The sequence below is a fragment of the Fundulus heteroclitus genome, unplaced genomic scaffold (assembly GCF_011125445.2).
Source record: "Fundulus heteroclitus isolate FHET01 unplaced genomic scaffold, MU-UCD_Fhet_4.1 scaffold_170, whole genome shotgun sequence".
In the NCBI taxonomy this organism is placed as follows: domain Eukaryota; kingdom Metazoa; phylum Chordata; class Actinopteri; order Cyprinodontiformes; family Fundulidae; genus Fundulus; species Fundulus heteroclitus.
In genome coordinates, this window is record NW_023396582.1 from 62,857 (window position 1) to 85,615 (window position 22,759).

A 22,759-nucleotide genomic window follows, 5' to 3' on the forward strand; every position below is an offset into this window, starting at 1 on the left:
CAAAGAACCCTTAAATCCTTAAAGTCAAGTCTGACAGACTGGACTGAACATCGGAAATCTCCCACCTGCTACTGGCTTTAAAGCTTTCCAGTACTGTGGTGACTAGTTTAAAATTGTTACGGCTCACGCCTTCCTGTTTAGATAGAAAAGGACATGCTTTGTTTAAAGCCCGGCATTACGGAAGCAAAGGAGGTTTTTAGGAGCTGTGGATTGAGTGTTGCGTGTGAAGTGAAAGGGGTCATGGCTGAGTCTCCAGCTGGAGCGCCAAGCTTGGTGCTCCCGGTGATCTGATCTGCAACCTGCCGATTTTAAAGTAGGAATTCCTTGATGTGATAGACCGATACAAAGTATTTGTAGGCCATTTTCTGTAGATGCGGGAATGGGTTGTAGTTGAACTTGTACATGTTCCTTCTGTTGTGTATAGGATATGCCTGTTTACCACGTCCTACTGAGTGCTGTAGGCTTGTGGACGAGTTGTTCATAGAGGGACTGGGAATGCTTCACTCCATTAGGGTTCCTGCACACCACTTTTCTTTCACTATATGTTTCACTTTGTGGACTTGAAAACAAATTGATAGAATAACTTTGTATGTCTCACAGAGGATGGTTATGACTAATGCAAGTACATGTTTCCATGGAATAGTTTTCTGTGGCGTCTGCCTCTGGCAGGAAGTTTCTTATTTTGTCACCAACTGTCCAATAAAGGTTCTAGGTGTACTGGATCCAGGTCCCACGCTGTATCTTATACTGTAGAATCATGGGAATCTCTTCTGTTTTTCCACACTTTCACTCCCATCTTAATATTTTGCTCTTCAGTTGTAATGCCACTGTATTTGTGTATTTTAAAATTGTGTAAATAAATTAAAAAGTACTTGTATGTGTGCATGTTTGATCTGATGATGTACAGTTGGAATCTGTGACGAGTTTGAGGATAAAACAGGAGGGTACTCCTGAGAAACTGAGATAAACATGATGGGCTGGGAAGCGTAAATGTCCAGCTGTGCAACTGAGCATTAACAGGAGAAGCAGATCCTCCTGCCATGTAGAGCCAGACTCAGTTGAGCTTCTGTATCTGCACAGACATTGGAGTGAGCGCTTCAGGATGTCTACTGGACTCCACTTGTAGTGTTGTAAGCTGGAAACATTGACGTGTAGCTAGGTGAACGTTATTGTTCCAAAGCCAGAAATGGCAGCACAGTATAGCTAAGGGGTAAGCTCTGGTACCATCAGTGGGTAATTAAGGGCTAATTTAAGACATTTTGCTTTACCAGCATGCAGAGGTGGAATGCAGCCCTGATTTAACCGCCTGTGCTCCCTACTAATCAGAACAGGCGGGGTTTAAAGATGTACCCAAACGAGTACATGGCCAAAACAGATTGTCCACTTTTTGAAGAGCTCTTGCACCGATGCTCAGGTTTGCACCGACATCCCTCAGTAAAAGTCTGACACGGCACTTTAGAGCCTGCTGGGTTGTACCTTCTGGTCCACTGTGCTCTGCAGGGGTAAAACTGCATCTCTACTGGCGTTCTGCAGCGGCTGCCACTTCTGCCGTGCCTTGAATCATGACACCAGCTCTGAATATGAATATATCCACGTGTGTGAAATCCAAGTATCACATGACCTGTCGATATAAACACAGGCCCAGAGCCTGCATCACTAAGCAAGAGGTGAGACTTCACACCTGGAAGACCAAGAAGCAAAAAAAAAAAAAAAAAAGTTACTGTTAAAAACAAGAAGGCATGCTTTGGGTTTTCCTAATGGCATGTGGGTAACTCCTCAAATCTATGTAGGAAGGATCTCTGGTCAGATGAGACTAAGATGGAACTTTTTGGCCACCAAGAAAACACTGTCTGGAGCAAAGCCAACACATCCCATCCCCCCAGCAACACTATCCTCAGAGGGAAACATGTTGGTGGCAGCATCATGATGTGGGAAGGTTTTTCAGCAACAGGGAAACTGGTCCAAGTTGAGAGAGAGACGTATGCTGCTGAATACAGGGATAGTGGATAGAGGTTCACCTTCCAGCAGCACCATGAGCTGAAGCATACTGCAGAAGCAACACACACTGGCAGCTTGAAGCTGGCTCTACAGAGTACTGACTGCAGGGGAGGTGAACAGTTATGCATGCTGAAGTTATTTGTCGTTTGCTTCACAATAACAACAAAATACACCTTCAAAGTTGTAGGCGTTTTCTGTAAATGAAATGGTGCAAACCCTGAAACAATTTATTTTAACTTCACCTTGTGAGGCAACAAAACATGAAAAATGTCAAGCAAGGCAGTCCTCCAACTAAATGCCCTACTCTCGTGAAAAGCTGCCTACACCCCTGATTACCCCAAAACTGTCAGAATTACTCCAGAAACATGATACCTTATAGGCTAAAGCCCAAAATCTGAGCTGTACTCTGATTGGCTTATATATGTAGTGAATTTATACAACGCTCTTCTGTCACAATGACCTCTCAAAGCACTTTACACTAGAGCCACATTCACCCAATCGCACTCACTCTCGTGCACCATTATGCAGATCGGTGGGCAAGCTGCGGTTAAGTGCCTTGCCCAGGGGCACATCAACCTGTGACAGAGGAAAGCTGGAATTGAACACACAATCTTCCCATAGCGAGATGACTACCCACTGGGCCCACAAAGGTTCTAGAAAACTATGACGTTCCTGAAAGAGGACACAAATATCTTAGAGCAGGGGTGTCCAAACTTTTCGGTACATGGGCCAAAATTGTCAAGTCAAAGGAACTCGAGGGTCAAAAAATTAACAAAATTTTCTTAAACCCAAAAAATTTGGTAATTCTTTTACCTGCTCTATAAAATATGATAATTTTAAATAAATTAGTTAGTAAGATTTTTTTTGCAGAAACTGAATGTGTAAATCACTGTAGATCCAAAATTAAAAAAGGGTTTTGCTCATTTGTTGTATTAAAAGATGGTCGTCCAGTTTGCAAATTATTGTGAATAATTTAATTTGATTCTTTAACAATGATAAACTTTACTCTTTTTTTGTCTAGCAATGTAACAACAGTATTTGGGTCAGTTGTTCTTTGAAAACACTTACTGTAATTAGCCGATTTTAATAATTGAATTCAAAGCAGATGTTATTGCATCAAAGTCTGCATTTGCGTTATTAAATGTTATTGGATAGACGAATACTTTGTGTTGTACTTAACATTTTCAATAGTAGAATTTTAACTTTTCTGTCATTTTAATTTGCCCTAATTAAAAACTAAAATCTTCCATCTGCATCAGCGACCTATGCTGGTGGGCCAACTCTTTCTTGAAATGCAGTTGGGGGGGCACCCATAATCTTTACAGGGGCTCTAAAACAAATACTCTAAAACTCCCTGATATATGGCTGCTCTGATTTTGGACTTCAGAAAACACAGCAGACCAACACCAGCAGATAACACGACTCCCGCATCATCACTGGAAACGTACTACTGGACCTCACACAGCTTGGACTCTTTGGTTCTCCACTCTTTGGCCAGAGACAGGGACTCTGATTCCCAAATGAAATGAAACATGTACTTTCATCTGAACAGAGGACTTTGAACCACTGAGAGCAACAGTCCAACTCTTTTTCTCCTGAGCCCAGGTAAGATGCTTCTAAAGCTGTCTCTGGTTCAGGAGTGGCTGGACACAACAAATCCACACTTACAGTGTTGGGTGACTCTTGAAGCTCTGACTACAGCAAGAATTGTACTGCCTGTGAAATCAACATAGTACCATGTACGTTTTTGAGGTGATGCAATGATTTAACCACTGGGAGGCGCTGTGAAATAAGCTTTATTTGTATATTGACAACAGTTACACAACAGGTCATAGTGACCTTCGCTGGAAGATGTTCAAGAAAAAAACAACTTAAACAGAACAAACACAGTATCAAAAAATCATTTATTATTCTTGGTAGAATGGATAACAGGTAGGTCTGAAGGTATATGCCACTTATTCTGAGATCCATGCTGAAAGGAGGCTGTGTGAAACTACATGTTCCCTGTGGAGGGAGGATGTTAGGGACAGACTGAGCATCAGCAAACGGCCGAATTTACCCCACAGCATCAGAGTTTATGATGAACACACCGTCAGTCACGGCAACGCAGGGAAGAGTTAGAGGAAAGCAACAGCTGCAGAGGTACAGCTCAAAGATAGCCTTTGTGTGCACAGTCTAAAGTAATTAAAGGATATCCTTATTTTAACTTCTGTTAGTACGCTAACTGAATATTTGATCATTTGTAAAACAGAAAGAAACCGGGACTGATTCAACATCTAAGACGAATAAACAAACAAGGCTGACAAGGCCAAGCCCATAAACATGCAAAGCTAAAAGAATCCAGAGCATGAAACCAAAACAAGATAGGACCAGAAAAACAAGGCTGACGTCAGGAAATGCAAAACCAGAGCTATGAATACAGCTGAGCTAAAACGAAATCCAAGAGAACAGGGAGAGTCAGTGATGGAATGGCTGCAGAGAAACAGACTCTGGGGACTAAGGTCTGAACATCTCAACATTTCCTTCTATTCACGCTTTTTACGGCAAGATACCACTGATACCAGGACAAAACTGTTTCTATGGGACGTTTTCACATCTCAAACATCTTTTATGCTTCGTGTTGTTTTAAAACACAATAATCCTTGTTTTTTATTTGGAATTTTAAGTGGTTGATCAAACAAAGTTGTGAATAACTGTAAAGTTAAGGCGAGGCACATTATTTGTATGGTGCGTTTCAGCCACAAGATCATTTAAACTGCTTTACAAGATGAAACATAAGAAAGGAAAACACAACAAAAGTAAGAATAGAGTAAAGAAAAGTTGGACTACAGCCTGAAATTAGTGGTGTTTTAGTTAATAGTTTAATAAGAAAAGACACCTTTAAACAAATGAGCTTTTAAGATTCGTTAAGTAAGGGCCTTACTTATACAGTAAGTATAAAAACTGTAAAAACTGATTATTCCTTTAACTTTAAAATGACAGGAATATAATCCTTGTTTCTTTCTTTCTTTTTACAGTTCCAACCATGTTCTCATCTAGCTTCCCCTTTCCTGATGAAGAAAAGCATCCTTATAGTATGTTACTGCCACTGTTTGACTGAGGATAGCAAGGTGATGTTCCAGGTGTTGCGGAGTGTGGATTTTCCTCCACATCTGGCCAAAATGTTCAGTTTCGGTCTAATCTGACCAGAGCACCTTCTTCTACATGGCCTGTGGACTTTATTGGCTGTTCTTCAACCGTGATCTTCTTACCATTCTCGCCATCGCACTCTGAAGGCCGTGTTAAAGATGAATGAAAATCTGTTGACCTCTGAACGTACTCTCAACAGTCCCTTTAGTCAGGGATCTCTGGCAGTATAATCAGCCATAAGTTAGGCCAGATTTTCTGTCGTCAATCTTAACCTCAGTTGTCCTTGCATGCTCCAGGCGTGGGAGTGAACCTGGTCACTCTTCTGATCTGGCACAAGGAAGGTGGTAACTGGGGTTCATTCAGCATCAGTACCATGTCAGCGTTGATGTCTGTATATGAATGCTGTCCAGAACATGCCAGCAAGCATCAGAGAATGCCTCCATCACCCTTTGCTTAGAAGTTCTGACTTTGGATAGACTACTTGAGATGAGAAGACATCAGGCCGGCCCATAAGAAGACAGTTAGCTCTCACTGGATCAGAGTCCACCGGGTCAGGTGAAATATATCCTGGAAGGTTAGCATTTAGGAGGCCCTCAGTTTTTCAGTTTTAAGAAGAACAGTTGTGAGGACCTCCCCTGGCCACCTAGGCTCCTATGAAATGTGGTGCAGCCAAAAGACTGTCATAAAAACTATTCTGTTGTTTGGCTAGACCCTGTTTTAGGCCTGGATTAATCCAATTAGAACCACTTTTGAGCTCATCTTCTCCACCAGGGAAATTTGTGCCTTTGCCTTTGCTATGTCAAGCCATGAATCTGCAAAGAGCCATATGAGAAATGCATTACAATCAAGAGAACTTTGCACCCCAACGTTTACAGCTCTGGTGTTAAGAGATTTGAGAAAAAATATACCATCATTTCTAATTTTGCCATCCTATCTGGATCATAAAGAGATTATAGCAATGCATATCAATGGAATAAAATACTGCTTTAAACAACTGGAGTTAAGGGCATGGGAGATCACCCATTTTATTGAGTCTCCACTTAGAACACTGCAAGCATGCCCTCTGTTGCTTGCATACAACTTCTTGTCATCTAAAGATCCACACCTTCCCAAGAATCTTGGCAAACACGTGCACTTTTCATGAACCGCTCCTTACCAGCATCCTTCCATCTGCCACTGGAAATATTTCCAAGCAGGCAAACTTGTCGTTGTTGTAAAGAAAAAGAAAAAAACTACTAGTATACCTTCAGTCAGATGAGCAGCAGTGCACAGTAACAGGTGGGGGAAAGGCAGCCATGCAATACTCTATACTCCATATAGCCTGAGAAAACTCTGGTCTCCTCGGCACGTTTACTGGCATCTCATTAAAAGCACATTAGATACATATAAATAACCCACAATTATTCATACCTTCCTCAGATTTAGGTTTAAATTATTTTTTTCCATTTTACCAACATGTTTCTTCTGACTGAGAGTAATATTAATGTTTTAGAGAGGCCCTGTCAGGTGCGCCCTGCGCTTCACCAGGCTCATTAGTGCCACTGGTCATTCGACACCTGAGACACTTGGTACCTCTAGCTGTTCGTGTCCTGTTACCTTGTTTTTCCTCTCTATCTAATACACAAAGCCCCCTGGCCTCTGCTATATTTCTTCTATCTGTTCCTTGTGAACAACGTCCTGGTTACTCTCCCTGGTGGAGTACAATTTTCCCACCTCCTGTTCATCACTGCAATAGTTACTTAGATCCCAGCCTCCACAACAGGTGTCACACCTAGGCCCCTTTGTCAGTTCCCCTCTCTGCTTTACCTGTCCTGCTTTATTTGGATTACCCATCACTAGCAGCAAGGGCCTGTCCAAACATGATCTCATTCCTCTCAGCTGATTACCTACTCAGCTCACTGCTCTCTCCTCCTTCCCTTCAGTGACTTATACCACTGAAAACCTTCTTGGATCCAGCACCTGACACATGCTTTTTCTTTTTTAAATAAAAGGTTTAAACTTTAAAATATACCTGAAACTATGATAGGCCCAGCCTGAGTTGAAATTTGTGAGAGAATCTGTGTTGGGAGTGCAGTGTGAGGGCGATGACAAGGATTCCTTCCAACCTTGAACACTTGAAGCTCATTGCCCATAATAAATTGTCAAAACACCACAGGAAACGTGCAAAAAGCTGGCCAGCAATAATAAGGTTTTTTTTTTCCTACTGATTTTTTTAAATACATTTTTTTTTTATTAGTTTATGTGTCAGGGACAATGCAGCGCACATTATTACATTCATAATTGTAATAGGCAGAGCCATAACAAAATGTGTAGATGTGTTGCATGAAAGGTTTCTAGCCTATAGGCTAATTTGCAACCCCAGTCCCCAGTCATTTCTTTTGAGATGGGCATTAATAATAAAATAATATATATATATATATATATATATATATATATATATATATATATATATATATATATATATATATATATATAAATTGTTAGTAACAAAACAATTTACTATTTCTCAAACTAATCAGATTGTTTCATGACCTTGTGAGACATGTCTCTCATTTCCCATTAGAACCAAACCGCTATGTTGAGTGGAAATCATCTAAATGTATGGTAATTCCATGTATGGTATAAATTATTTTGGGCTTTACTGTACATGATGTGTCATCCCCCTGGCAGGTGGTGCTTTGTATTCAGGGACATTTTGTCAACACAGCCTCTGATGGCTGAGCTCTCTGAATGTGTGAGCGCTGTCTGAAGCCACACACACTCTACATCCAGCATCCATCAGGAGATCGACCAGAGGCGCAGTCCGGGAACCGTCAGGAGGATGATGGTGAGGCCGTTCCCAACACGGCCTAGTAAAAACAAAGTACAGAAATAGCTATTCATGGTGCGACCTGGCACAGCGGGCGCTAGGACCCAGCAGCACCTCCGCCTGCCCCCGCGCTGACGCTCTCCGGGCAGACGTGCAGGTTGAAACGCTGCTCCGGTGCTGAGGCTGATGAGGGACGGCTCCTGCTCCATCATCCGGTAAGACGCGCAGCAGTTTCCCTCTGAGCCCATTTCTGGTCTGAACAACACGACCTGACCACAAAGGCGTCTTGCTTTTCGCATTCTCAATCAAAACGTCCGTCACATGCGATTATTTACCGTCAGTCGGCGTTTTCATTTCTGGGACGACTGCGTGAGACGCATCATGTCGCAAGCTGCGTGAGGTTTTGTTGACGTTTTAGAAGCGACCTCATCCGGCAGGAAATGACTGCAGCAGCATCCAGGCTGCAGGTGTGAGGCTGCGCTCATCTGACGACTGAAGGTAGATCACAGTGTACTCTGGTCAGGACGGGTTGGAAAGCTTTTATTGGGACCGTTAAAATATTATGTACGAACTGTAGTCAGCGGTGTTAAAGTTGCACATCTAAATCTAAAAGAGGAACATATTTGTAGAACACAGTGGGTGGTAAGGGAACTCAACATGAGTTTTGTGAATTAGAAACGGGTTTTGTTTTTAAAGGTTTATTTAGCTCGAATTAATCTTTTTTCTGTCAGTTCTTTTACAATCTAAATTTAATTAAATTTTAGCATCAATTAACAGCTAAATTTCCGTTCATACAGTACACTATATTCCAGTATTCGGTAAACATATCACCCCTCCATTCATCCATCCATCCATCCATCCATCCATCCATCCATCCATCCATCCATCCATCCATCCATCCATCCATCCATCCATCCATCCATCCATCCATCCATCCATCCATCCATCCATCCATCCATCCATCCATCCATATGTTTGCTAGACCCACTTATTCTTTCAGAGTTACATACATGTGTCAGATTATTAGATAAATGTTAATATCTGACAAATATATTCTGAGCAAATGCAAAATCCAGTTTTCAAATGATGATGTATCAACGGAGAAAGCTCTACAAACCAACCTGGGTGTATGTGAAACAGATAACTGCGCTGTGAACCTAGCAACTGCTTTTGCTACCCCTGGCAGTGTGTTGTTGTTGAAGCCGTTCAAACGTGGGCTTTAATATGGCGTGGATCATTGTGCTGCTGCGTCACCAACATGAGCTGAAGGTCGCAAACTGTTGGCTGGACTTGCTGAAAGAGAAGGAAGCAATGTGCTGCCACCGTGAAGAGACGGCTTAAGCCAGTCTGATGTACAGACCAGGTGTAAGGTGTGATTAAAGACAAATTAGAAAAAGTTATAAAAAATAAAAAAAACTGTGGTTAAAAATATTTGTGCAAGAGATAAATTTAAAAGCAAAAATAAAGTGTGGCATTTAAACAGAATCATTCTGTCTTTTTGAAATACGGGTCAGACTCTTTTTAGGTTGATGATGTCACATTCCCTTCTGAAACGTGTTACCTGGAGACACTGGGTTGTTGGATGTTTGCTTCACCAAACCGGCATTTCTACTGATCTGCTCATCTCATCTGTTTCCTCAGCCGGTTGTAAATTAGCTGATGGATCCACCGCCTGCTTGATCACTGTTAAAACAGAGACTTTACAGCCTTTATGTGTAGATGCTTTAGGAAGATAAAGAATCCTCTAGGAATCAAAGATGTAGGAAAAACACGATGGGTTTAGAATTAGACACTAAATAACTTAGGGTTTGTGAGGCTGTTGTTTATTTAGGTGGCTGAGCACTTCTGCAGAGCCTTAGGGAGCATATAAATAACAATGTTGGGTGGGTGGGTAAGGGGGGGGGGGCATTACAAAATATAGGACACAGCAGTGCTGTAAATTAGACTTGTTGTTTTTCTGGATCTGCTTGTTTGTAGACGGCAGTCAGCTGGAGGAGAACAGAGAGGGCATCTCACAGATGAGTGTTCAAATACTTTCTGCATATTTGATTCTGTTTCCCCAAAAGTAATAGGCACTACATCCATTATTCAACAGTTAGTGCTTCAGTGGTTGGTCGAAAGATCCTTCCAGTGGCCTTTGCTAATGTGTGACATTTGCAGCTTGTCTTTTGGTTTTTAAGGGCTGGGACACAACCTTCTTCAGTAGTAAAGCATGATCAGTGGCTTTAAGGTCAGGTGTCAGACTTGGACAGTCAGGAGAACTGTTCCATTGCATGGTCAGTGAATGCTTTGCTGGTCTTGTAGTAGGGATGGAAACACTACGATTGAATCATTCATTCATTCTTTAAATGACTGACTCCATGTAAAGGTTGTGGTAGCAACAAGGGGAGCTTGGTAACCCAGAGCCTCCCAGTCTCCGGCACCGTCACCTCCTAAATGTTCAAACTGAATGATCTGTAAAGGGACAGACAAACCACATGAGTCTCATTATGCTTCTGGGCTGCCTGGTGCTAAACTCTGGGAGAAAACCAACTGATACTAACATTAACATGGCCAACCTGGGCCGTGTAAACAAGTAATTGCCCCTATAACCTTGTAACTAGCTCTGGTTAACTTGGCAGCAGTGCTTTTGTGATAACTGGACAATAATATTTTACATTGCTTAGGAGTAACTTTGGCCCTCTCGTCTTTACAGAGTGTTTGGAATCAGCTGTATAACAATGCTGCAAAATAACTGTAACAATAACTGTAATTATGACTGTAACCACAACCGTAATAACTGTAACTGTAATAACCAACATGCAATAACTAATGTGCAATTCTATTTAATACACTGTGCAATAATCCTGAAAAAAGTGACTTCTGCTGCTGCTACACCTGAATATATGTCAATACACTCGCATATAAGCCACAGTGAATGTACATAAGACATCCTCTGCCTTATTTCTTTTTGTATTTTTCTTTTTTTTTCTTTTTCTTACCTACTACTTTTGATCCATGGTATAACGAGGACACACTATATATTTGATGCACCTCGTCCTACTTGACTCCTTCTTCCTATGACTACTGATTACTGAGCCGATGTGACATGTGCATTTCTGCAATGTGAGATCAATAAAGCCTATCTTATCTTATCTTATCTTATTGGAGGGGGTTTCAACCATGAATGGCAGCCTGATGGAGTTGTCTGATTTGGATCTTATTTGCTATACACACAGACCAGCATACGGTTTGTCTGTACATCTGTTGACTACCAAGTAGCTTGCATGTGTGGAACACTGCCACAGGACACAAGTAATAGTTTCAGGAATAGACCGTTGGTATTATGGAACAGTTTCCAGTGTGTCCCACAGTGCAAACAGTGAATGAAGGTCACAGATGTAGGACGTCTTGTGGACAGGTCATCGCTAGCACTAAGGAGTTTCATACAGCGTTGCTTGTAGGCTTGCTCAGTTACCTGGCAGTTGCACATTTATCACAAAGACCTGACAGGAGCTAGTAGATAAGTGAGGGAAGCCACACATGTTATGAAGGTGTAGCTGCTGAATACAAACTACACCTATAGAGGATTGTCATGTTGGATGGCAGATACTCCATACCATCTTTACCTGCTACCTAGACACATATATTAGATTCTTGACCGCACCATGTCTGCCTGAAGACTGTGATGAGGTCTGGAACCATCCCCACAGCATAGGCTTTTATTAACACCAAAGGAGACTTGGTTGAAACAACACCGGGACCAGGAGGCATGGACTGATGATGGGTGGCTCCTATCATGGAACGACTCCTTTGTGCAGGCGTGGTTTCACTGATCTTAGGTTTAGGGTTTGTTTAAAACGCGATCACAACATCAATGAGTCGCATCTTTGCTTCTTTCATTTCCTTCTTTCATGTTTGTAAAAGAGTAGGTAGAAGCATTGGCTTAAACATTCCCATCACATTACAAACTCACTGTTTACGCGGTTTGCAATTTCCAAACGGTATCGATTGCTTTTATGGCAAAACAAATAAGATAAAAGAGGCGTTCTCAAACAGCAACGACAAAAAACTATTTAACTACAATTGTTCTATATTCCCCAGAGAATTAAACAAAACAAGAAACTGTTTTTTAACACCATGTTTTATGTGTTCTAATTCATATGTATGTTGCTGCTTTTATCAAACATTTTATTCCATACTTAACATAAAACATAATAAGCCAGGGTTTCTCAAACCTTAGTTGTAGACAGAAGACCTTTTAGCGTTCATACGGTAAACAAGAAAGAATCAACTGCTTAAGGAAACCAGGACTCACATTGGAGAATCTCATCTATCCCAATTTATCTTGTTCCAGTTCCAGTTTGTAAACCGGAGGGATTTGCTAATGGACTCCTCTGTGATCAGGCTAAAGGCTGATACATACTCTGCAAGAACCGAGAAAGTTGTTCTTTCAAACACTTGGAAGTTTCAACTTCCGAGGACAAAATGAATCTCATAATTAAACTGTATCTGCGGGTTAATCAAGCAGTGATAAATGGATAAAAAATAGTTTCCTTTTGTTGTTTTTTATGATATACCATAAAACTGCAGAGGTTCTGGTTCTTTGTCAAGATGGTGGTACTTGGAAGACTTGCTATTTACCAAGATGATACTTTCATCTTGGAATCAGAATCACTGCTCTGAAGGTACTTAGTAGTTTTTTTTAAAGCAGGGTTCTATTCAGAGGTGATACGCAGCCAGCATCTTCACTGCAGTACATAACTCTCTTAGCATCCCAAGCTGTATTAGCTTCACTTGAAGGAAAATAGTCTTTTCAGGCAGACTTTTCTTTCTTTTCAATACCAGAATAAAGTTTAAACATGCTAAATAACGGCAAAATGGATTCCAAGAATAAAATTAAAATGTTTGATTTTATTCTTTTATTTTATTTTGGTGATTTAAGCCAAAAGAATTTGAATAAAGCAGAAATAGTATCTTGAACAAAAAGGTGAAATGTTGAAACGGCTGTGTTCTTTCCAAACAGGTCTGATATGCATCGGGATAGCCTAGTGTTAGGAGGCGCTGCATGGAGAGAGTTATTTACTGCAGGTAAATTATTGACGTTGGTGCTATTGTTAATCACGCAACAGAAGCCCTCTCTGAAACAGACTGAATGACCAATGTAACAATGTAACACTCTGCTTCCTACTGTGTTTCAGAAATGACAAATTTTAATATAAAACTGGAGGTAATGATCAAATAGGAGGCCAATTGTTACTCCTTAAAATGATTTATTTGATTTTTAAATGTACAAAGCCGGCATTGCACTAGCAGTTGTTTTAGAAATAAAAGGAATGTTATGTCTAACTCAACTTATTGAGAAAACTTGAGAAAATAAAATGGTTGATTTCTTATTTTACAGTTTTTCTAGCAGCTGTTCCAATCCAACCAACATTTCTTCAGGCCATGACTGCTGAGATGAATCACGTGTGATTCTGAGGATTTGTGAGGAGAGCCCATCATCAGAAACTGTGTGAGTCAATGCTGCACCATTCTTTAATCTTACCAGTAAATACAGAATAATTTGTCAAAGGCAGTATGAAAAAATATTGCCAGGAGCGATGTGGATCCATTGTGAAGAAAGACATTTAATCTGAGAGTGAGCCACGTGCTGCTGGTCAGCATTTCACATGCTGGGGAAATTCAATCCAATGTCTTGATGTTTTATCTTTGTTCCAGCGTCTCGCTGCCCCCATTAAGGCCCAGCTATAAAGCACCATGGGAGGTGTTGCGGTGGATGTTGGCGCACCGGGTGTGAAGGCTCCAGATGGAGGATGGGGCTGGGCAGTCCTGGCTGGATGTTTCGTCATCACAGGCTTCTCTTATGCATTCCCTAAAGCAGTCAGTGTCTTCTTCAAAGAGCTGATCCGCGAGTTTGATGTTGGATACAGTGACACTGCCTGGATCTCCTCCATCCTGCTGGCCATGCTTTATGGGACAGGTAGGTTGCTGCTGATTGCACGATACACACATGGAATTATCAGTTAGCAACATGAAGGTCAGTGTACCATGTAATTCAGTTTATATTATACTATATTATTAAGGTAACATCTGATGTTACTTAACTCTGACCTAACCATGTGACCCATGTCAGTGGTATCTGACAGGAAGTTGTTTTTTTCTATCTCTCTGATCTCTAGAAACATTCCCTTTACAACTTTTCGTTTATTTATTGGTAGTAGCTATTGTTGCCTTGCAGCAAGATGATCCTGGGTTCAAATCCCATGCCTGGGGTCTTTCTATGTGTCATTTGTATCTTCTCCTTGTGCATGCATGGGTTCTTTGGCTTCCTCTCTCTCTGGTCTCTCTATAGCGTCCTTTGATATCAAGAATCAAGAATCTTTTATGGTCACCGTGTGTTACCGTGGTGAAATGTCTTCCGGGACATACACCAGCTTACCGCAATAAACAACAAGCTACGAGAGATTAAAGCTTGCGGAAAAACAAAAACCGAACAGTCTTTAGGGTCTGCTAGGACTCGTATGAGTTCTGAAAGTCAGTCCTATTTAGATATAAGCATGAGCATGGTTGTTTGTCCTGTGTCTCTGTTTTGCACTGTGATGGACTGACGATCTGTTCAAGGAGTAACCCGCCTCTCCTGCAATGGCTGCTGGATGGATGGTTGTTTTTATTTAAGAATTATTTATTGGTTTAATGTAGGTCATACAAGGTTAACTGCTTTTTATCTGCATATTGAATCTCTAAAGCACCTACATCCCTTTTAAAGTGCATCAATAGAAACATAGTCTGACCTTCTGCATATTAACCAATTTCTTTGGATTGGAAGTGCATAACCTTTTACTGCTTCTGTAGGACTGGTAAAAATGTATGTCTAAGGTTTGCAAACCCAGACAGTGTAGAACAGGATGCATCTTACTCCACTCTCCTTCAGCCGACCTCTTCTGTTGTTTCAAAGAACGACGAAAACAATAAATGGACTCTGGATGATTTTATAAAAATAATAATCAGAGAGGTGAAGCCAAAATGATTATTGAATGTAAGATGATCCAATGATGACCTTTAAACCAGTTTACTAAGCAAGCCAAAGTTTGAGCCAAAATTATATTATGTTGTTTTGTGACTGATTGTTGAAATTAATGATGAAATACAAATTCAACTAATTGCACAGCTCTAGCTTGTGAACGCAACTGTAACATTTTATTGAATATATGTCATTATCATCAAAGATGCACACTGATAACATCAGAGAGCAGGTATCAAGTGACTCCTGATAGCAGAAGGTAGTCTGGGGTGACGGATCACTCCACCCATAGCAGAGCTATTCTGCTGTATGTGACTGAAACAAGAGGGGCATACCAATGACTGTGGTAGCCAGCAATACATTTTTTTCCTCATAAAGATCATGTGTACAGAGCAGGCCTTACATCCCTAGAGACCATCACTCAGTTTTTTTGTTGATAGGAAATACAGCTGTTTGTCTTGTAAAGCACATTAGGATGACATTCTTTGTAATGTAATATCTGTAAATCTTGGTGAAGTTTGGTTGGTTGCTACGGTTTGACATCAGTAGCACCAGGCAAATGAAAAACTAAACAAGAGCAAAACTCCAAGCAACACAGACATAATGCAACAACCATTGTGCTTTTTTCATCCTTCTATGGCTAAACGTTTCTGTCTGGTAACTGTTACGGTAAACTGTGTTTTAACAATTCTATTTTCATTAACTTTAATTTACGGAGATCAACCCAAAACTCCAGCTCGATGTTCCATACCCCACAGGGGAATCTCCACTGTTTGGGAACCACTGTAAGACATTGCCCATCCAACTTTGGAAAATTAGCAACCGACCTCCATACAAACACTGGCTTTCTTTGAGGAGATAGCCAAGCTGTTTGTGTTGTTGCCCTGGCAATGACAGACAATAAATCTGAAGATGGGGCTTAACTTCTGAAGGTGCCACTCACCCAAACATGTTGTTGGCCCTGAAAATAAATTTCAAGCTATGGCTGCACATGTGATGGTGGGAAAGTGTAGACACAGATGGAATCTGCAGTGAAAAATCCTCTTCCTTTTAGCTCATTTGGTTCAGACAAAGAGGAAAAAAAGGATTCTGCTACAGCTAATTATTCTAAGTTAACATGTAGAAGGAACTCTTGCAGGCACTATTTAATGACTTAGTTTATTAATGAGATCTGCAGACATCAGTAGATGTTTTTACTGAGATAGGGCACATGATAAAAGAAGACATTTTCTGGCAAGCTTTCTATTCACAAGACCCACAGTTCCCTTTTTGGTCTGGCTGTTGCCTCCCTGCTTGAGCTACCTGTCTTGCCCGTAGCATAAACTGTGTTGTGTCCTGTTAGCATTAGTCCTTCCCTTAAGTCCTACATTAAATGAAGGTTAAACAATATGGTGCAAAAGTGTTTTACACACAGAGACTGCTCAGTGGATGAGGAGAAATCTATCCCCTTTATTGGTTTCTTTCACAAAGCTCACTCTGCATAGATGATCTTTGTAGCAAAAATGCACACTTCATCTTTTTTCTGTTCCCAATAAGTAACCACATCCTTGGTCAACATATTCATATGGAAATTGTGTTTATTCTCTGTTTTGCAGCCATAGACAGAAGCAGGCTTCTTGATTGGTGCTGTTACATACGCGACCACACCATCCATATACTGAAGTACATATCCAATCTTGAAGGCCGGACTTAAAAGGCTCTTTTTGTTTCTGAAAAGTGTGTTTTAAGATAGCTGATCTGTTGGAACCAACGGTTAAAAGGGTGATCGTTATTGATTTAAGTTTTGTGCGTAGAATTTGTTGTAGCTCTCTGGCTCTGATGCCTGGTGATATTTGGCCTTTAATGAGCATTACTGTATTTGAACATGCAAAACTGAAACCATGCTGAAATATATTTACTGTCGTGCAATTCAAATCTCAGTTGGGAGTATTGAGTTTTGAAGTAAAAATTTAGTTTAGAAATCATACCTCACTGTCTTTTAAACTGAAGGATTTTTTTTGGGTTGATCAAATTTTGTAAAAAAAAAAAAAAAAAAAATATAAACATCTCCAAATTTCCAAAGGCTGTATAATGTGTCTATAAAAATAATGACCTTCTGTGATAAATTTCCTTTTCTTTCTTGCCAGATTAGGAAAGTATTATACATAAACTAAGAAGAATAAGTTAGAAATATAGGAAAATAGTTCATCTTGCCTAAATACAGCAGCTGTAGAGCAGTATTAAGGCAATCAGACACAGTGCCTGTGTTCCACTCTGCCCAGGTCCTGTGTGCAGCGTGCTGGTGAACCGTTTCGGCTGCCGTCCTGTGATGATGGTGGGAGGCCTCTTTGCCTCTTTAGGAATGATCCTGGCCTCCTTCTCCACCAGCATCATCCACATCTACCTCTGCACTGGAGTCATTACAGGTGGGACTATTTTTGTTGTTGTTTCTTTTTCAATGCAGTAGAAAGTACGTCTTTCAAATGTCTAAATGATAGTCTGCTGAATTTAATTTGACTGACTTCTCACCGATGGATAAAACTAATGTTATTTGCAGAGCACTAAATCACAGATTTTATGCCTCAAAGAATTCTGGTTAGTGTATTTTTTTTCTTCATGCAGTTGACCATCTGTCTTAACAGTGGCCAAGAATACACACGTAATCAAATATATGAGATGGATTTTAGAAAGTCCTGTTTTCACAAACGCAACTAATCATCTGGAGTTAAAATATTAAACTCCAGCCTTTTATGTAAAACATTCATTTTCCGTTTGCTTTGCTGAAGGTCTTGGATTATCGCTGAACTTCCAGCCATCTCTAATCATGCTGAATCGTTACTTCAGTGAAAAGCGTCCTCTGGCCAATGGCCTTTCAGCTGCTGGGAGCCCCGTTGCCCTCTGCTGCCTCTCACCTCTGGGTCAGGTTCTTCAGTACCAGTATGGATGGAGGGGAGGCTTCCTCATTCTTGGTGGGCTTCTACTCAACTGCTGTGTGTGTGGGGCCCTCATGAAACCTCTGGTTGCTCCCAAGTCCAAGGAGCTGGAAGAGAGACATGACAAGGAATTAGAGGGGATAGAGATAAAGAAGAAGGCCAAGCCAAAACTGTTGGACTTCTCTGTGTTCAAAGATAGAGGGTTCGTCATCTACACTGTAGCAGCATCCATCATGGTGCTGGGCTTGTTTGTACCACCTGTGTTTGTTGTGAGCTATGCTAAGGAGCTGGGAAATGAGGACACCAAGTCTGCACTGCTGCTCACCATCCTGGGTTTCATCGATATTTTTGCTCGACCAACCTGTGGTGTGATTGCCGGACTGAAATGGGTTCGACCTCGTTGTGTCTACTTCTTCAGTTTCGCAATGCTCTTCAATGGAATCGCTGACCTGATCGGCTCACAGGTGGGTCAAGGCTTGTTTGTTCTGACCTACAAAGGAAAAAAAAAAAGATCCTGCTCACTGATATAGCAAGTTTCAGATCTGTACATTCACAATTTTCTAAATTCCTTCCAGTCCAAGGACTACTCAGCTCTGGTAGTTTTCTGCATCTTCTTTGGCATCTCCTACGGTATGGTGGGCGCACTACAGTTTGAGGTCCTAATGACAATAGTTGGCACTGAAAAATTCTCCAGTGCAATTGGCCTTGTCCTACTAATGGAGGCCATTGCTGTGCTGGTGGGACCACCAGGTGCAGGTCAGTAAGCACGAGATCTGTCCAGACAATACCATTCATTTTAAAGTTTGTGTGTGTGTGTGTGTGTGGGGGGGGGGGGGGGGGGACCCACTGCTCAACAAATATTCACACCTTTTAAACTTTGTATTTTATTGAGGTGTTACGGACTAACCGACATAAAACAGTGAATAGCTGTGAAGGTTTAAAATATATATTTTTTGAAAGAAAATCTGAAAGGTGTGAAATCTGATAGGGTTTTACTCTGATATGCTAACACACAATCCAAGTCAACCAACTGCCTTCCTAAATCACCTGATTAATAAAGGTGTATATATATATATATATATATATATATATATATATATATATATATATATATATATATTCATATATAGTTTAGCTACATGTAGAATGATCCGAATATACTTATCTGACTTGAGAAGTTTGTTAAAGAATGTTAGAGAACAACCAGCATCATGGAGACCAAGGAACCCAGTAGACCGGCCAGGGAGAAAGTTCTGGTCCAGTCTAAAGCAGCTTTAGGTTCTACAACAATATCTCAAGCTTTGAACCTCTCCCAGAGCTCTGATCAATCCATTATCTGAACCTGGAGAGAGGATGGACCCCCTGCAGACCCACCAAGACATGGACGTCCACCTGGACTGGCTGGACAAGGAGAGTATTGATCAGAGAAGCAGCCAGAAGGACCATGGGGCTGCAGAGATCCAGAGTCTGGGTGGGAGAATCTGTCAATCAGACAACTTGCACTCCACAAATCTTATGGAGGTTATGCAGGTTGCCACATAAAATGTTGGGTCATAGCAAATTGGAAGAAGCACCTTCAGATGAGACATAAACTCAACCTTTTGCCCTCCATTCAAAATGCTCTGTGTCATGAAAGCTAACATTGCACAGAACTCAAAACACACTTTTCCCTCATCAGCTGTGGGGATTTTTCTTCAGCAGGGACATGGAAGAAAAATTGTCTATTTACAGAAGACTTGAGAATAAGGTAGATGTTTACCTTCCAGCAGGGCAACAACCCCCAACAAACACTCTACAATTGAATGGTTTAGATCAAAGCATAGTCACATGTCAGACACCATACAAACTGACTGAGCTTGAGCTATTTTACCAAAAGGAATGGGCAGGAATTTCAGTCTGTGGATGTCTAAAGCTGCAGAACCCAAAATACCCTCAGCTATAATTCAATTCAATTCAATTCAATTTTATTTATATAGCGCCAAATCATGAAACATGTCATCTCAAGGCACTTTACAAAGTCAAGTTCAATCATATTATACAGATTGGGTCAGATTATACAGATTGGTCAAAAATGTCCTATATAAGGAAACCAGTTGATTGCATCAAAGTCCCGACAAGCAGCATTCACTCCTGGGGAAGCGTAGAGCCACAGGAAGAGTCATCTGCATTGTACATGGCTTTGCAGCAATCCCTCATACTGAGCAAGCATGAAGCAACAGTGGGAAGAAAAACCACCCATTAACGGGAAGGAAAACCTCCGGCAGAACCGGGCTCAGTATGAACGGTCATCTGCCTCGGCCGACTGGGGGTTACAGAAGACAGAGCAGAGACACAACAAGAGAGACAAAAAAGCACAGAAGCACACATTGATCTAGTAATCTGTTCTACATTAGATGGTAGTAGCGGGTGAGCCGTCTTCTCTGGATGATGTCACAGTTAACAGAACGCCAGACCAGGCGTATAACTGCAAAGAGAACTGGTTCTACAAATTGTTGACCCATTTTCCTTTCTTTTATGACTCTCTGTGACTTTTTGTTGGCCTATTACGAATAGGTCAACAAATAAAGTTTGTATTTATAATGTTACAAAATGTGACAAAGTTCAAAAGGCGTGAATACTTTTAGAAAATGTTTCCCTGATCACTGACTGTAATAACTATTACACCACAGCTAAAGTGTTTTGGTAAACCCCAGAATGCACAGTGTGATAGCAGCAAGATGGCACACCAACATGTACCCTTCCTCTTACGTTTGTCTTCTTTGTCCTAGGCCGACTTCTTGATGCCACTAAGAACTACATGTACGTCTTCCTGCTGGCAGGATGTGAAGTGGTGGTCTCAGCAGTGGTTCTGGCTACTTGCAACTTTTTGTTTATCAAGATAAAGCCCTCTGCACCAGCAGATACACTTGAGAGCATAGCACTGACCGATGAATGTAATACTAAGATGTGTGGTAACAGGGCAGATGGGAAAGATGATGATGAGAAGGGAGAGATGGAGGAGCCAGAAAAGGCCACCAATGAGGAGGAGAATAAGGACATTGAGGGAATAGATGATGTCCGACCAAAGAGTGTAACGGTGGACTCACAGGAGGTGGAGAGGTTCTTGAAAGAACCGGAGCCAAATGGTAACATGGCTGCTTGTCCTGAAACCTGTCTTTAAGTAGAGATGGAGGGTAAAGCTGAAATTGTTCACAAAGCAGCTCAGTGAAATGTACTAGTTAGCAGCATACCTGACCCTAAGCTTTGCCCATATCTAAAGGTTTGAGCCATGTGTTTATGTCTGTCACCCGAAGCAGCTGTGTAATACTGCTACCACCTAAATGATTAACAGTTGTGTTGGCATCGTCTTTCCTCTTGATGTTTAATAGTTTGCTTAATAGGAAAAACCCAGCGGCTGGTCTGCCATGTGTTTCTGTCAAATGTTGGAGCTATTTTTTTATGGATAACCACCAGCAAATGGAATTAAGGGATAATTTTGTCAAAATTCTGCATTTTAAAATCAACAAATCACACGAAAAGATGATTGGTACAGATGAAATTAAATACACACACACACTAACCCATTGAGCAGCAAGGTTGAACAGTCTGATTTGGATGGAATTTGATACATTAGTACAGCGGTGAAGGAGGTTTAAATGATCTGATTTGTGACTATGTGGCACATTTAGACCAGACATTAAGTGATGTATTAAGAGAGTAAGGACCACAGACTCAGTGGCTTCTTCATAAACACATTAGACAGCATTACCACCACTTGATGTAATTGGATTAGTTTGTCCATTTTTCATATGTTTAAGGGTCGGTAATTTTGTCAAGCAATTTTCTAGCATGTGGGGCATACTACTTACGCTTTGGGCCAATGTTAACTCGAGTGAATGTGTGAAAACACCCAAAGTGCCTTGAAAAAGTATTCATTCCCCTCACACGTTTTCATTTTCAAATGCATGCCATCATTTACCAGGCTCTCTTAACTATTCATGGCTGCAGAAAGATTTCAGTAAGCAAAGTTTAATCTGGAAAAGCACTAGAGGCATTTATTCCCCTGACCAGAGCATCTTTCAAATATATGCTCTGTTCACTACATGGCTTGTGGCAAGCTTCAAACATAACTTTCCATTTCTTTATTTCACCAATGGCTGTCTTTGGTTAAAGGACAGCTTTGAGAAATTCATGAGTAACAGCCTTACTTACCTTCAACAGATTGGATCGTTATAGTTCCTCCAGAGTTAGACCTTTTGGCTGGACCATACACTTTTTAGATGTTTTGGAACTTTCTTTTATTAAAAATTTAGTTTTTTTCCCCCTCAGCAATGATAAACAACTATCACATTCAATACAAACAAAAATACATTTAAGTTTAGTTAGTCAAAAAAGTAAAAAAAAAAAAAGTTAAAGAGGTGTAAATACGGTACACACCTTATGTGTGGTAATTCGGGGAACATGCCTGGCATCCCAGCATGACAGGGGCGGTTAGGCTAGGCTAATCCCAGGCACATGTGGTAGCACATGCTACCTAGCATGTGCTAATTACATGCTACCATGTGTGCTCTGCACATGCTAGCACTTGCAGTATCTGACTACCTGAATTCTTTCAATCACAAAAAGGTTCTGGTGATGCTTGTTTAATCTACAAGGCATCTTCTCTTTGTGGGACTTTTCCTCTGTTCGGACTGAGTGCCAGGCATCCTGGCATTTGGCCTGTAACACTATCATTCCACTCGTGATGCCACAGCCATGCACTCTTAGGTTGTAGATATGCTAGCTACTTGCAATTTAAATCAGGTACATCTCCATTGCTGCTCTACATGTATACCAAATTACTTTCAAATTAGACTATTCCTTTTTGGTGCTTCACATGGTGCTTAGCTTTTCTGTCAGTAATATTTTTTTTATAAAATTGAAAAAAAT

At 40.9% G+C, this 22,759-nt stretch overlaps 1 protein-coding gene across 4 annotated transcripts; it reads left to right on the top strand.

Moving 5' to 3' along the window:
* The first annotated feature begins 8,047 nt into the window (after nucleotides 1-8,047).
* On the top strand, nucleotides 8,048-22,239 carry si:ch211-234h8.7 (monocarboxylate transporter 4). 4 transcript variants are annotated; one of them, XM_021307520.2, is made up of 8 exons: nucleotides 8,048-8,151; nucleotides 12,942-13,006; nucleotides 13,320-13,430; nucleotides 13,637-13,898; nucleotides 17,201-17,344; nucleotides 17,705-18,315; nucleotides 18,427-18,607; nucleotides 20,620-22,239. In XM_021307520.2, the coding sequence occupies exons 4-8, from the start codon at nucleotides 13,676-13,678 to the stop codon at nucleotides 21,009-21,011; spliced, it is 1,551 nt and encodes a 516-aa protein (XP_021163195.2). In that variant the 5' UTR covers nucleotides 8,048-8,151; nucleotides 12,942-13,006; nucleotides 13,320-13,430; nucleotides 13,637-13,675; the 3' UTR covers nucleotides 21,012-22,239. The 4 variants fall into 4 exon arrangements, with proteins under 4 accessions (XP_021163195.2, XP_012736248.2, XP_035985331.1 ...); XM_036129438.1 differs by lacking the exon at nucleotides 8,048-8,151 and adding an exon at nucleotides 8,248-8,434; XM_012880794.3 differs by lacking the exon at nucleotides 12,942-13,006 and having other exon boundaries at nucleotides 8,054-8,151.
* The last annotated feature ends 520 nt before the right edge of the window (nucleotides 22,240-22,759 follow it).